General features: G+C 39.9%; 1 protein-coding gene across 4 annotated transcripts in view; it reads left to right on the forward strand.

Annotated features, from left to right (window-relative positions):
• The first annotated feature begins 5,007 nt into the window (after positions 1 to 5,007).
• Positions 5,008 to 16,588, forward strand: part of LOC100565628 (trifunctional purine biosynthetic protein adenosine-3) — a 32,043-nt gene continuing 20,462 nt past the window's right edge. For 2 of the 4 annotated variants that reach the window (XM_062975065.1, XM_008107563.3), the window contains exons 1-8: positions 5,008 to 5,164; positions 7,076 to 7,244; positions 8,289 to 8,433; positions 10,590 to 10,685; positions 11,168 to 11,342; positions 13,574 to 13,685; positions 15,206 to 15,274; positions 16,337 to 16,462. In XM_062975065.1, the coding sequence (XP_062831135.1) occupies positions 8,289 to 8,433; positions 10,590 to 10,685; positions 11,168 to 11,342; positions 13,574 to 13,685; positions 15,206 to 15,274; positions 16,337 to 16,462 (723 nt within the window). In that variant the 5' untranslated portion in view covers positions 5,008 to 5,164; positions 7,076 to 7,244. Of the gene's footprint in view, positions 5,165 to 7,072; positions 7,245 to 8,288; positions 11,343 to 13,573; positions 13,686 to 15,205; positions 15,275 to 16,336; positions 16,463 to 16,588 lie in introns of those variants that run through there. The other 2 variants (XM_062975066.1, XM_062975067.1) reach the window with 2 other exon arrangements.

Genomic DNA, 16,588 nt, shown 5'->3' on the forward strand with positions numbered 1-16,588 from the left:
GAGCAGGAGCCAGGTCATCCTCAGGTTGTCCTTCTGGCATAAGGACGGGGCTGCTCACCACATCCTTATGCCGGGAGGAAGGCGGGACAACTGCCTCGATACTCCTCCCCTCATTCTCGGGAGGATGACGAGACTGGCGACGGCTGAGAGTGCTCCTGAGGGCTCTCTGCCGCTGCGTGCCTTCCTTGAGCCATCCTCCTTATCGTCTTTATACCAGGAGGAGGGCGAGACACGTGATGAATGAGAGTGCTCCATAGGGCTCTCAGCTGCTGCGTGCCTTCCTCCCCCGTCTTTTTGGCATAAGGACTCATCGTGCTGTCATGTTCTTATGCCAAGAGGACAGGGAAAATGAGGAGGGCCTGAGGTAAGCGCCCAGAGGGCCGCATTTGCCCCCCTGGCCTTAGTTTGCCCATGCCTGTAGTAAGTGGTCTGTGGTTTGCTCTTCTCCACACCCGTATGTCACGGAGAGGTGTGGATAGTAGGTGGGGACAGATCTTGCATTGAGATCACCAACCCAGGTATGAGTACGATCCATAAACAGATGTTCAAATTTCCCTCCCTGCCCCCAAATTCATATATAGACACAAACTCAAATGCACACAAACTCACACACAGAAAATCAAATGTGATTCTAGGCTGCATCAATTGGAGTATCATGTCTAGAATCCAGATCAAGCGAAGTCATAGTCCACTCTAGTCTGCATTGGACAGGCTTCGCCTGGAGTACTGTGACCAGTTCTGGGCATCACAATTCAAGTAGGATATTGATAAGCTGGAAAATATCCAGGGAAGGGCACCCCAAAGGTTCTGGAAACCAAGTCATATGAGGAATGACTGAGGGAATTGTGTACGGTGGAGAAGAGAAAGTTAAGAGAGACCGTGAGAGCCATGTTTGAATATATAAATATAAATAGAGAATAATTTTATTTTTATATCCCTCTTCCATCTCCCCGAAGAGACTCGGTGCAGCTTACATGAGGAACAAGCCCAAACCAAACAGAGATTAAAACCAAGCATAGATTAAAACATAACTCAATAAAATCAAACACATTACAAAAGACAATAACATAAAACAGCATCATCAACAACCAATAGTCTGAACCATAATGAGTACTGGAATTCGGGGTGAAGGAACTTGTGCAATATACTTCAAAATTGGGCTGGTGGACAAAATGCAAGGGCAATAATAAATTAGGACTGAAGGAGCAATGTCTTACAGAATGAAGAACAGGGATAAAGTGCGAGGACTGATGGTAGTTAAAGTTGGGGCTGAATTTCCTGTGAACTGCTTAATCAAAAGCACAACGGAACAGCCATGTTTTTAAATCTTTGCAGCACGTGGACAGGGTGAGTGCCAGTCTAATCTCCCTGGGGAGAGAGTTCCAGAGCCGGGAGGCCACCACAGAAAAGGCCCGCTCCCTCGCCCTCGCCCCCACCAGACGTGCCTTAGATGGTGGTGGAAGCGAGAGAAGGGCCTCCTCTGCAGATCTTAGAGCCTGCGCGGGTTCAAAAGGGAAGATGTGATCACAAAGATAGGCAGGTCCTGAATGGTTTAGACCTTTGTAGGTAATTACCTGCACTTTAAATTGGGCCCAGAAGCTTATTGGCAGCCAGTGGAGCTGTTTAAACGGAGGGTTGACCGCTCCCTGTAATTCACTCCAGCTAATAACCTAGCAGCCAACCTTTGTACCAACTGCAATTTCTGGGCCATCTTCAAAGGCAGCCGCACGTAGAGCTCATTACAGTAGTCCAATCTAGAGGTAACTAAGATGTGGACCACCATGGCCAAGTCATACTTCATGAGGTACGGCACAAGTTTTAGTTGTGCAAAGGCCCTCCCGGCCACTGCCAACACCTGAGCATCAAGCATCAGTGCTGAGTCCTGGAGGACCTCCAAACTGCGGATCTGCATCCTTAGGGGCAGTGTAACCCCACCAAGCACAGGTTGTCACAGATACTATATGTATGTATCTGCTTTTAAGCAGAGGCTGGATGGCCATCTGTCAGGGGTGCTTTGAATGCGATTTCCTGCTTCTTAGCAGGGGGTTGGACTGGATGGCCCATGTGGTCTCTTCCAACTCTACTATTCTATGATTCTATGTTAACTGGAAAATCAAATGCATGAAGCCGATTGGCTGAGTTTGCAAAGACCTGGGAATTGGTTTGCAACTGTCCTGCTGCTGGAGAATCAGTTTGAACGGTTTGTGTGTGTGTGTGCGTGTGCGAGCGAGCCTACTGAGTACTGGCTGGAAAGAAGATGGCTTTGTGCTCAGAGAGGCCTGATTATTTCTGAGGCCTTGTTTGCTGCTGATCTTCACTGAAGCAGATTTATGGACTAAGAAAGGACTGCTCATGACTACTGATTTCTGTCAGCAATCAGAGGGACTATTGTAAATACCATTGTTCTGTTGATCTCTTTGATTCAATAAAGTTCCTGTGTTATTTGTTCTGCAAAGCTGAGTGGTGCATCATTCTGCAGGGTGACTCTGGGCTCATGGGCACACGTAAGAGCTATCTATCATCAACAACCCCCCAACACAGGTTGCCAACCAAAACCCGATCGGCCACACGACTGACCTGGAGGACCCCTGACTTGTCAGGATTAAGCTTCAGTTTGTTAGCCCTCATCCAGTCCATCACAGCGGCCAGGCAGTGGTCCAGGATCTGGGGGCGCTTCCTTGCAATGTGGTGGAAAAGAGTAGTAGAGTTGTGTGTCATCCGTGTAGAAATGGCACCTAACTCCAAAACTCCAGATGACCTTGCCCAACGGTTTCATGTAGATGTTGAAGAGCACAGGAGATAGAATAGAAATTTGCGGGATCCCACAGGACAAAGGGGTCCGAGCAGGAATCTCCCAGCTTTACCAACTGGATGCGACCCTCCAAGAAGGAGCGGAGCCATTGCAGAGCAACGCCCCCAATACCCATTACAGAGAGCCATCCCAGGAGGATACTATGCTCAATGATATTCAAAACCACTGAGATGTCCAGGAGAACCAACAGGGACACACTCCCCGTTTTGGGCTCTCTGCGGAGGTCATTAATCAAAGCGACCAAAGCCATCTCCGTATCATGACCAGGCCTGAAACCAGACTGCGATGGATCCTGATAATCGGTCTCAATCAGGAATCCCTGGAGCAGAGAGGTGACTACCCACTGCAGAACCTTGCCCAAAAAAGACAGGTTGGAGATTGGTTGGTAGTTGTTTAAAACCAAAGGATCAAGGGACGCCTTTTTCAGGAGTGGTCTCACTGTTGCCTTTTTTCAGAGCAAATGGAAAATGTCCCATATCCAGTGAGGCATTTATAATCCTCACAAACCAATTCACCAATCCCCATCTGGCAAGTTTTATTAGAAAAGAAGGGCATGGGTCTAGAACACACGTAGTCACCCTCACAGCTCCAAGGATCCCCTCAACGTCATCAGGTTGAACAATCTGAAATGAATCCATTAAAACTGGACAAGCAGGTGCCTCAGTTACCTCCTCTGGCTCTGTTCCAATTCTGGCGAAATGTATCTGAGCAACTTTGTCTGCAAAATGATGTGCACACTCACCACATCAAGTTGTCAGGTGGTCGGGGGTCGCCTCCCCCTTGTGAGGATGGAGGAGCTCCTCAACCACCTGAAACAACTCAGCTGGTCTATTGGTTGATCTGAAAGGATGTCACATTGAAGAGGGGGCAAGCTAGTTTTCTGCTGCTCTGGAGACTAGGACACAGCAATGGATTCAAGCTGCATGAAAAGAGATTTCATTTAAACATCAGGAAGAACTTCTTGACGGTGAGAGCTGTTTGAGTGGAATAAGCAGCCTAGGAGCATGCTGGTCTCCTTCTATGGAGGTTTTTAAGTAGAGGCTGGATGGCCATCTATTAGGAGTGCTTTGATTGTGTATTCCAGCATGGCAGAATGGGGTTGACTGGATGATCCTCGGGTGTCTCTTCTAACTCTGATTCTATTATTTGCTCCTGCGTCATCATACGCACAATCAGACACAACTGGCCTCTCTGCATGAAAGTGAGGAGGCCTCAAGAGTCTATTGGATATTGTCATGAAGGTATCAAACTGATGGTGAGAGCTGTTTGTCAAGAATTTCAGGACACTAGATGAAGCTCACATTTCTAACACCATAAGAAAAACTGGGTTCTAAGAGTATTTTGAGAAAATTCACCAGATGCCGTAAATTGTTGAGCAATTCAATAGATACCGTAAATAGAAAAAGCTGAAGCTTATTCTATCCATTTGACTAACAAACTACTGTTTGGTATCTTTGGGAAATGAATACATATTTACTACATATTTACCTCTTTGATTATTATTTTCATTTCAACCAAGTTGGGATCTTATCCTATCCTATGCTAATTTGCTATCTTAGAATCTTATAGATATACTAGCTTAGGTACCTGGTCTTTTGTAATGCTATTTAAAAGAAATGATCATTGTTTGCTTTTGTTTGTTATGAATACTTTCTTTAGAAAATACATAAGGATGTGGGTGAAATACAACTCCCAACATCATGGGTCAATTCCCCCTAGTAATTCCCTGTCTGTATTCAACATTGGTCATGTTGGGTATTTATGCCAAGTTTGATCCAGATCCATCATCGGTGGAGTTCACAGTGCTGTCTGGATGTGGGGTGAACTATAACTCCCAACATCAAGGATCACCCCCCCCCCACCCCACCCCAAACCCTGCCATTATTTTCTGTTGGTTGGGGGGGGTATGTGCCATTTTTGGTCAAGATCTATCATCGGTGGAACTCCCAGTGCTTTCTGCAAGTGGGAGCCATTTTGGAAAATATGTACACACATAGATACATACAAGTATACTTTCACTGTTATATATACAGATGTTTGTTTGTTACTTCTCTTATAAAGCATATGTATTTATCTCTAGTTTTATGTAAGATAATTTGAATTGCATTATACTATTCAGTTAATGCAAATGTACTGTTATCTTTCTCTTTTGTGATTGGTGATAAGAAGATGAAATGTCACGTGGTGCATTCTGTCAGTGATTTAGACAAAAGCTTTCTCTCAATGCAGTTTCTTTCTTGGCTAACTGTTCATATAACCTAACCTGGCATTTGTTCAGGAGCTTCTTTTTCGTTAAGAAGAAAGAACGCTAACATTGAATTGTTGTCAATTTGAAAATAACCTAAACATTTGGTAAGTTATTTTGCTTTTCTTACTATAAGTGAGGTTTTGAATGAAGTAGAATGATAAAATATATATTTATGTTTTTACAAGAGAATAGCAGCTGGAGAAATGTATTGCCCTTTAGTCTCTAAAATGTGCATTTATTTATTATGTGAAAGAATGAACTCCGATCAAGCTTAAAATATGTGTTGTCGAAGGCTTTCATGGCCGGGATCACAGGGTTGTTGTATGTTTTCCGGGCTGTATGGCCATGTTCCAGAAGTATTCTCTCCTGACGTTTCGCCCACATCTATGGCAGGCAGATGTGGGCGAAACATCAGGAGGGAATACTTCTGGAGCATGGCCATACAGCCCGGAAAAGCTTGAAATATTTAGACGCAGGAAAATAATAGAAAGTAATAACACTTTTTAAAATGTGAGCAAACCATATTTTTGTGTCCACAAAAACTGGTTATGTTAATTGTGTAGCAAAATGCAGGCGTTATTTGTGTACAAGAAATATGAAGGGTGAAGGCTAGCACAGTTACTATTATGATTTGAGGAATCCATAGTTTGTCTAGAGTTAGGCAATTTGGCACTATTCTGAGTATAGCTGAGTTAAAGCCACAACTTGAGTAATAAAGGTAATATAAAACACTGACAATTTTTTTGTAATAATATTAAATTATTGAGTTTTTTCTTGTTTAGTGTGATAAGGTTAGATAATTGGTTTGCTTAGAGATCTTCACTGAACTGAACTGTGTACACGTCCAAAGTTGTAAATAATTCCTATTTTAAATGCTGCCTAAGGATGTTGGAATTTGGGGCTCTAGGTTGTAGGTGTCTGTGTCCAAGCACGGCCAGTCCACCAACCCAAGTTCCTCTCGGTTGTGAAAACGGGAAACATTTTTCTTCACATTATGGTGTAAATTATTTCTATGTTGGAAAATTTAGTGTAAGGAATAACACCTGAGAATGCATATTCACTAAATGGTATTCTTATCCTTCAATCCACCAACTTTTTTGTAGTTATCAGTATTTAATTTGCTAAATTAAATTGATTTTTAAATGTTTTGTCACCTCATTCATTTCAAACTACTTATCCTACAATCATATTTCATACTGTACAAGTTAGGAACATTTCACATGGCCTTTCTTTGTTATATCTTTTCTCAAAATTCATTTTTCTGTCTCTGAATTCTATTGATTATTCAGCAAATTAAACTCATGTTAAAGTTTATATAGAAAGGGTTGTGATCCTGTGTTAGAAAATCTGATACATTTCACTATACTTGAATTAATGTATTTGATTTGCCAGGCTGTATAATGTCAACAATGTAATTCTTAAAGGTCACATTTGCTGAGTGTTTTTCCCTTCATGACATTTAAGACAGCTTGTTCCCAATTCATATAACAAATAAGGTCATCGAATTAAAGTGCTATGAAGTGAAGTCAAAACTGCGTGGCCAGGGTGTATTATTGGGAGAGCTGATAGCATTGTTCTTCCTATACAACATAGCTTAATTTGACTGCTGTCATTCTCAAGAAAATATATTTTTCATTTTCTGATAGCATGTGATTACTGTCTGCAAAACAATGTTGAGGGGGGAAACCCAGTTAATTCTTCTGATGGCTGTTCCACAAGGTACATTATGGATAACTGCACCAATCTGTGAGATTTGATTGTGTGCTCACCTCAGTTTGCCACTTAACCACCAGAAAAAGCAGAGTTTAGGTGCATGGGTTCTTCCCGCATTCAAAGTCTCCAGACGCATGAAACATCAATCTTCTGAAATGTTGATAATTTTAAAAAGCTGCTGTAATGCATTGTTATTGAGAGGGGGGCAAACTTGTTTGCCCACTTTGAAATTCCTTTGCAGTCCTAAAGTTCACTATTGATTATTTCCTTTTTTTTCCATCCCATCTTTCTCTCCAAAGCAGAACACAACTGAATGGAACAAAAATGCAATTAAAGGACAAATTAATTATTCTATGAAAACACATATAGATTAAAACACAGTTCAAAACAATTAAAATACATTCATAAGGGAAAAATGTAGCATGGAGATGATCAAAACCTCCTTCCTCAGGAACCAGATTGTTGCCCAAGGTATACCTGAATGATATATCCTTACTTCGTATTAACTGTAAATGTACAATCTGTTGATCTTGAACCAGTTCTGCATTTTCTGTTTAACTTACCTCCTAGGCTTATTGTGTTAATAAATGGATGGGGGATTTCGAGTGATAGTTACATGCAATAAATATACAGATCTATTCTGTCCTTGACATCACCAGGGACAAGGTGTGAGAATAATGCAACACTCCAACTGATGCTCAATTGCACTCCCCAGCATTAGTCATCATGGGATATGCTGTCTAGAGGTTTAGACCACATGATTCCAGCCCAGCAATTAGAAAAATTGCTTACTGGAAGTCCTACCACTCAGTTTAGAGTAGTCAGTACTAAGCCAGAGGGACCAATGATTTGAATCAGTATATTATTGTCTACAGTATGACTAAAAATATATCTCTGCTGAAACAATTTAACACTACAGAACCATCCAAAGGAATTGCGAGATTTACATTTTAGTAAAGTACTTGAAATTCTGTGTTACTGTTTAGACAACTCCAGCCCATTCCCCTGACCTTTAGCATTAGAGCTTGCCAGCTCACAATTGTTTTAGCTCTTCAGGCACAGATTTATTTATTTATTTGCAACATTTCTACCCCGCCCTTCTCACCCGAGGGGACTCAGGGCGGCTTACAACAACTGCCAAAATTCAATGCCACACAAAATCAGTAAAAAACAACAACATATTTAAAACCATTAACAATAATCCATAAAATACATTATTCAAGCTTAAAAGCATATAATTAATTACTTCCATTCTTCCAAAAAAAAATTACTTGAGACATTATCATACGAGACTCTGAAAAGTGTCTGGCATTATTTGAAATGTGATGCTGGAGGAGAGCAGGATGAACTATGGAGATTATTTGTTAATTAATTAACATATTGTCCCTAATGAAATAATTTTCCATATAAGTTTCCATCCAGTAAATTGAATCAGCTTCAGACTAAGAGTGTTCATGACTGAGGCACTGTGGCGGTTTTGTAAATGACAAAACATGTCTTATTCTGAACACCCAGATGGCGGATCGCGTGCTTGTGATTGGCAGTAGAGGCCGGGAACATGCTCTGGCTTGGAAACTGGCGCAGTCTCCACACGTGAAGCAGGTACTGGTTGCTCCAGGAAATGCAGGAACGGTAAATGATGGGAAGATCTCTAACTCAGGTAAAAGTATTATTACCTTAAGACTGTTCTGCAAACCTTGGACTGAGATCCACTAGTGTGTCTCAACCCACTTTCAGATGTAATTGCTTGCCCTGTCCTTCTGAATCTGAGCTGCTTGTGCCACAGTTTCACTGCAGCCTTTTAGCTGGAAGGACAACAGCAGATCCCCTTGCATGCAGTGTCTTAGAGGAAGCTGGCTAGGGAGAAGTCTGTAGTGACATGAAAAGGTAGAGGGATAAGAAAGAAGAGAAGGTAAGAGAGGAAACAGACAACAAATAGAGGCAACTACTGGTAAGTATCAGAAGAGGATGAAAAGTTTAAAATTTTCACATTGTAAACCACCCTGAAGAGATGTGAACTCAAAGGCCTGAATAGAAATATTTCAATGAAATAAGAGAAAGAACCAGAGGCAGGTGTACTTTCTGATCTTAGCTGACTGCTACAAAGCTCATCCTGGCACAGATTTAGCAAATGATACACTAGTCTAGGGACTTCAGCCCAGAATAGGTAAATAGGTAATGGAGAAATACACAGCAACACTAAACAAATTCTGGACTTTAGAACTGGGTGCCCTGTATCCAGGGCATTTGTAGATGTAGTTTCAAAGCATCTGTCAATAATATTTGAGAATTCCTAAGGATAAGGAGAGTTCCTAGCACACTAGAGGAAAGTAAAAAAAAAGTGAGGAAAAGAAGGAAACGAGCAACTTCTAACCAGATCTAAAAATTGGGAAGAGCTTTTTGAAGAAGGTAAACAATGTGTCTCTATAGAAAGGAATTCTGTGATTTTTCAAAAGCATCCTAGATGAATACACACACACACACACACACAAGCTGCATTTTTCACCCTCGGCTTATACTCGAGTCAATAAGTTATCCCAGTTTTTTTGTGGTAAAATTAGGTGTTTCGGCTTATATTTGGATCGGCTTATACTCAAGTTTATGGTAAATGGGAAAGAAAGGATAGTGAAAGAGCAGGTTTCAAATATATGTGATTTCACAGTGGTTGTGGGTATGCAATATTTTTGTTTGAAACATTGTCCGTGCAGATATAGAGATTGTCTGGTTTGCTGACTCTGGAACATGCAACATATTACTGTCCATGTGAGAAGCAATCTGCATCGAGATATAAACTGCAAAACTCGAAATATTGGCCCTGAGTGTAAATATAGATAGATAAATGGATGGATGGATGGATGGATGGATATAGATCTTTTTCTCTCTCTGCCCTCCCGTTGTGGAGAATGACAGAGTGTGTGTTTTCCCTTCTTTTCCCTTCCTCTGGCCTTCCTCCCTCGTGGGGGCATGGCTTCCTTGGAGGGATCCTCCTTTCTGAGGTGGTGGTGAGGCCTTGCTATGTGTCTTTTGCAAATGTATCTGTCTTAGGTGTGTTGTCTGTATAGTGTGGATACCTTAAAACACTCACCAGTTCATATGCTGTGTTGTGTCAAAATTTCGTAGCAATTGTAGTAGTTTGGGAGATATGATGACTGTCACAAGTAGACATTTACATATATCTATCGTTACATGCTTGGTGGATTAGCGGAATGCTATGGGTGTAGCATAAAGCTTTTGGCAAGTTCCCCATAACATTCCTGCAAACAAGCAGGTACAATGTGGGCTAGAAAATGGCATTGTTTGGTTGACCAAACCCAAAGAGTGCTCACCAATGGTTTCTCTCCGCCCTGGAGAGATGCTAATAGTTAGGTACCACATGGTTCTGTCCTGGACTAGGTTTTGTTCAACATCTTTATACATGTCACCAAATTAGGAGGGATAGCTAATACACATGTGGATGCAGGCAGTATTCAAATTATTTTAACAGATTAAAGATCTGCGTCAAAACTAAAAAAAAAAAAATTCAAGCAGGGATAAAGTCACTGCATCTGGATTATTGTGTCCAGTTCTAGAAATCAGCATTCAAGAATGATATAGGCAAATTAAAATGTGTCTAAAGGAGGGTGACCTGAAAGGATATTGACAAGCTGAAACATATCCAAAGGATGGTATCCTGGATGGTAAAAGTTCTGGAGACAAAGCCTGATGCGGAATAGCATAGGGAGTTGGATATGTTTAACTGGAAGAAGATTCTTACAAGATGTGAAATGTTTCAGATTCACATGGTTGTTAATCATTTCTCTTTATCATTCATTTTAGCTGTTTTAATTAGCAACCATACTATTCTTGCCCAGTTCTGCAAAGATCATAACATTGGATTTGTGATTGCTGGACCAGAAGTGATGCTTACAGCTGGTAAGGTTACAATGACTAAAAAAGAAAAGAAAAATATGATTTTAGATGCAAAACCAAAATTCAGTTTTAGGTACCAAAGAATCTATTTATGCAACACTGGATGAGGAATCCAATTTTAGAACATAGCACCGAATGGAGTGTAAAGCAAATCATAATTAATAGTAAATATTTTATCCTAACTAAAATAGACCTATTCACTTCAGTCCATTCCATTTATATAAATGTTATCAATTTCATTCTGAGCTTGGTTCCTAGGTGTTAATTTTCTAATTTAATTATAATGTGGCAATAGTTTTAAGACAGTTGAGGGTGGTTATGCCCCTTAAGTCTTCCTTCAAATTGATGGCTTGCCTTTTGATAATTTCAATTTATTTTTTCCAATTCCGTGATCTCTTTATTGATATGAGAGAAAATTAATATTTGAATGAACAATAACATTGTCTAAGAAGTTAGGTTTGACTTTTTCAGTGTTTCATTATTAGGAATTGTTGATGACTTGATAGCGGCTGGAGTTAGTTGTTTTGGCCCTACAGCCAGGGCAGCACAACTGGGAACAAACAGGCATTTTAGTAAAGTCTTTCTTGAGCAACATGACATTCCCACGGCAAGATGGAAGGCATTCTCCAGTTCCCGTGAAGCTTGCACCTTTATTAACAGGTAGGTGATACTTGTAGTTTATGAATAACTGGTTAGCTTTACATTTTGTGATACTAAGTGTTTATATTGTGTCTCAAATTATATAATACCCCTAAGAAATTACCAGTTAAAATTCTCAGTGCGCAAATAATGGTTCCTTTCTAAGTACTACATCTGTACATTTTCTTTTATGGGCAAATAATCAGGTTTATAAATAATAATTTTTGATACTATTGTCATGTTTTTATAAGAGTGCAGATATAATTCCTGTATTAAAGAGAAATCTAAGAATTCAGTTTTGAAAATCAAACTTGTTGTATTTTATGTTATGCTCTATTGCATTTTTAAAGGGAAAAAATTTAAACTTTCAAACACAAAACTTGAAAGGTGACACTTAAAACACTTTACATGCCCCTAAAAATTATTTTGAAAAGTAGTTGTCTATTAGGTAAAAAGATAAAGGTTTCCCCTGACGTTAAGTCCAGTCGTGACCAGCTCTGGGGGTTGGTGCTCATCTCCATTTCTAAGCCGAAGAGCCGGCGTTGTCCGTAGATCCCTCCAAGGTCATGTGGCCGGCATGACTGCATGGAGCGCTATTACCTTCCCGCCGGAGCGGTACCTATTGATCTACTCACATTGGCATGTTTCCGAACTGCTAGGTTGGCAGGAGCTGGAGCTAACAGCGGCCGCTCACACCGCTCCCGGAGTTTGAACCTGGGACCTTTCGGTCTTCAGCTCAGTGCTTTAACGCACTTCGCCACCAGGGCTCCTATTCTAATAATAATTTAATTACCACTCATAGTGTAACTCTCGGAATTCAATGTTTCCAGCTACAGCACAAAAACGGAGCTTGTTACAGCCAAATATAGAAAGGAAGAAAAGAGAAAGAATAGATTTTTTTTCATGTCAGGAGTGATTTGAGAAATTGCAAGTCACTTCTGGTATGAGAGAATTGGCCGACTGCAAGGACGTTGTCCAGGGGACACCCAGATGTTTGATGTTTTTATCATCCTTGTGGGAGGCTTCTCTCATATCCTCGCATGGGAACTGGAGCTGACAGAAGGAGCTCATCCGCGCTCTCCCGGGTTTAGAACTGACAACCTTTAGGTCAGCAACCCAACTTTCAAGTCAGCAGTCCTGCCGGCACAGGAGTTGCACAGTTCCTTTCCTTTTTTCCCTTTCCCTTTCTGTTATTAACATTTGTTGTTGATGACTATGATATTAGTCTATCTGGGTCATCCCCTTGTGAGATTGGAAGAAGCTCCAGTTTCCTTTGCCCAAGACTTCTGGAATTCCATGTGTGTTGGATAGAAAACAGAACAGGAACACATGGACCTGGTGTCAGATTGCAGTTCACATCAGCCCTAGCAGGAATTACCAATGGGCATGATGAGTGATCTCCAGCGGTATCTAAAGGCCCACATATTCCTCAGACTTGGCCAGGAAGAAAATGATCAGATAAATATCCTAACAGCCATGCATGTTCCAAACTGGCTTATGTGCAGTGGCGTGAAAGTAGCTCTGAAAAATAGGATTATTGTTTTTGTCTTAAGTCACTTTCAATTTATGACAATCCTAACTAAGGCAAATGTATCACAAGGATTTATTGCCAAGATTAGTTTGGTGGGGGGGGGGGGGTCCTCTTTACCTTCATCTGTGGCTGAGAGACTGTGAGTTGCCCAAGACAACCCAGTGGCCTTCCATAGCTGAAAGGTGATCTAAACACTCATCTTTAGATTATACAAACAAAGTAGGAAATTGGCTCTGTAATTTTTTTTAAAGGAGTCCTTTGTCAAATGCATCAGTTTAAACAAGGGGTCCTAAAGATTTTTAAGCAGAGGGCCAGTTCACAGTCCCTCAAACTATTGGGGGGCGGACTATAGTTTGGGGGGAAAATGAACACATTTCTATGTACGCTGTACCTATCTTATTTGTAGTGCAAAAAACCCCATGAAAGAACAACACAATATTTAAAATGAACAGTTTGAACCAACATAAACTTATCAGTATTTCAATGGGAAGTGTGGGCCTGCTTTTGTCTGCTGAGATAGTTAAATTAATTTGGATTATTGTGTGACTTCAAGGCATTTCAGACTTACCCTAGGACTAAAGTTGGGAGCGGGGGTAAATTACCTTGGAGGGCTACATCTGGCCTGTGGGCTTTAGTTTGTGGACCACTGGTCTAGACTTTGCTTTAAAATGAGAACATTTTCAGCTATTTTCCTCTAACCTGCCATTTTTTAAATTTAAAGTGCAGATTTTCCTGCATTTGTGATAAAACCCAGTGGATTTGGACATAGACAAGAAGTAATTCTTGCATCAAACACAGAAGAAGCTTGCAAGGCAACACAAGAAATTCTGCAGGTGACATATATCTGTTCACAATAGTACCAATTCTGGTTTATAATGGCTCTGATATAATACGTCTTCAAAATTTAGAGGAGTTTTGTATATCAAAATGCATTACTTATAACAATGAGTTATGAAATACATTAATTTTTGTAGTGGCAGCACTATTTTTTGTATATGTTCATTACACTGAGTTGAAATACATAGCTAGCCCTTTCTTGAAATTATACTATCAAAGTTGAAAAGGGTAGTCTTTTGCACTCACAAAAACTGTAGCTAAATCTGCAATTCTGCAAAGATTGTATGTATAGGCTAAATGTTTGACCAACTGCATATATTAATTCAGTAATCTAAATTCATAAACATAATTTGAAAATCTGTTTGTTGCCCCTGTTTGTAGAAAGCTAGTTTCTTGAGGAAAAGTATTCTATCTAATCTTCTTTCATCCACAGTTGGGATAAAGCAACTATACAGAACTATTTTCAGGCAGAACTCAGATTCCAGAGGAATCTCATAAAATTGAAATAGATTTATTAGGAAGATAACTTATACATGTGAATAAGAAACAGCATCCAGCAACAGTTACAGGATTTCCAAGGTCTAGAGATGGGATTCAGAGAATGGTGCGGGGGTTATTGTTCTTTAAATTAAGGCCATATGTCATTGACATGTCAAGTCTATAGATCCAAGACATTCTCTCTTCTCAAACATGGTTGGATCATATGTTTTCTGTGTTAAAATATAGACATAATTGGAAAGTCTTATGTGTAAGTAAGTGTAAGGCTTTCTCTTAATTCTAATATGCAATCCCTGACTGGCATTCTCAGATGATACAGTCCTCCTAAAAGGACTTACTATTTATCTCTTCAGAATGTGTACATAATCTCCCATCAAACAACTGTGCCGAATCAAGATAAGTTATACATATTCTAATGAACACAACCTTCTACATGATTTAGACTGAAAGGCACAGTCAACAAGAAATGCACTTAGCTGGTTATTTTTTTTTAACCAACAACAACAATGATTATAATTGCAAGTGATTTAATAATAGCTTTTTATTAATAATAATAATAATAATAATAATAATAATAATAATAATAATAATAATAATAGGTGACAGCAGGATTGATGAGCAGCAACTGGAAAAGCTGACACGATACGAGGATTTAAAGATTGAACTGCAAAGACTCTGGCACAAGCCAGTAAAGGTTGTCTCAGTGGTGATCGGCACACTGGGTGCATGCCTAAAAACCTTGGCCAGCATTTAAAAACAATCCACGCTTACAAATTTACCATCTGTCAGCTGCAAAAGGCCACCCTACTCGTATCTGCACACATTATTTGCCGATACAGCACTTGGGAAGAATGTGTGATCCAATACAAAAGCCAGCATAGTGATCTTGTTTGCTGTGTACTAATCTTGTTGTGTATCAAATAATAATGATGATAATGATAATGATAATAATAATAATAATAATAATAATAATAATAATAATAAGATCTGACCAATGGATTTCATATTTATAACGCAGGGCAACATTTTTGGAGACTATCGAGAAATGGTTATTGTTGAAGAACTTCTTAAAGGCGAAGAATTTTCTGTATGTTTTACATCTTAAAAGATAGATTTATTGTATTGTTTTCTTATTGTTAACATATTTTAATATGTTTTAGTGTCAGCTGCAATAAAACACACATTGCAGGACACCACAATTTGGGGCCTAGCACCAAATATTTACATTTGTAGAATACAATTGTTTCTAGTGTATTGTCATGGATAATCACAGATTTGTAGAGTTGGAAGGTTTGCTATTAGTCCATTGTCTTGTGAATGCAGGAAAAGGTGCTGGAATGAGGATTTGAGTTTAGGTCTCCTTGCCTATCTTGAAGTTTACTGGACATCTCTGCTTTGGTCCCAGTTTTCCAGCCAAACATGCTTGGTAGGATTGTTGTGTAGACAAAACTGGGCCCCCTGAGCTTCTTGAAGAAATTATGATATCATGTTCAAGGGTACATAAAAAGTGTGAAGCAAATGGGGCTGCTGCACAAAGAAACTGTTGCTTAGCTGAGATGTGTAACAGAGAGAGCTGCAACATCTAGCAAGTGCTAACAGAGTGTGTCCAGTGGGATTATAACAAATCAGTGCCACTTGTAAAAACCCTGTTTTCATCTCTGCATGGATGTCAGCATTCCGGTACTGTTTCTGTTCTAATTTTGTTTGCACAGGCTTTTTTCTAAGCAATTTAACAAGTCATTTGACAAGATAGTCTACACACTGTTTCACAACTCATTAAGATGTCACTAAGCTCCCATCTACACTGCCATATAATCCAATTTCTGAATTCAGATTACCTGCTTTGAATTGGATTATATGGCAGTGTAGACTCATATAATCCAATTCAAAGCAGATAATCTGGATTATATGGCAGTCTAGGTTGGGATGTTGCTTGTACTAGCTGGTCTGTGCTGGTACTTGCAAAACACTGTCACACAATTTATTTTTGTGTTAGCAAAACATTGGATACAACTTTGGTCATCTCACTTAGTCAAACTCATACTATTTCCTGAATGTTTCCAATCTTACGTATGATACAAAGTGTAAGAAATATGCACAACTTTTGTGCTTGACATATATAACTCCATTCCTGTCATTTTCCTCACAGTGTCTCTGCTTTGTGGATGGAAATACTTTTACTTCCATGCCACCAGTCCAAGTCCAGAAGCAACTACTGGATGGAGAACAAGGTCCAAGCACTGTTGGAATGGGAGCTTATGGGCCTGTACCTCAGGTAGCACAAATGATTTTCTCTCACTGTGTTTTACGTGCAGATGCTCAAATACTAAGATGCTGAATTTCATGCAAATCACACAGGGCTCCTGTATGATCATTCCAGCAAAAAGTTTCAGGATTTGGT

Source organism: Anolis carolinensis, chromosome 3, assembly GCF_035594765.1.
Source record: "Anolis carolinensis isolate JA03-04 chromosome 3, rAnoCar3.1.pri, whole genome shotgun sequence".
Lineage (NCBI taxonomy): Eukaryota > Metazoa > Chordata > Lepidosauria > Squamata > Dactyloidae > Anolis > Anolis carolinensis.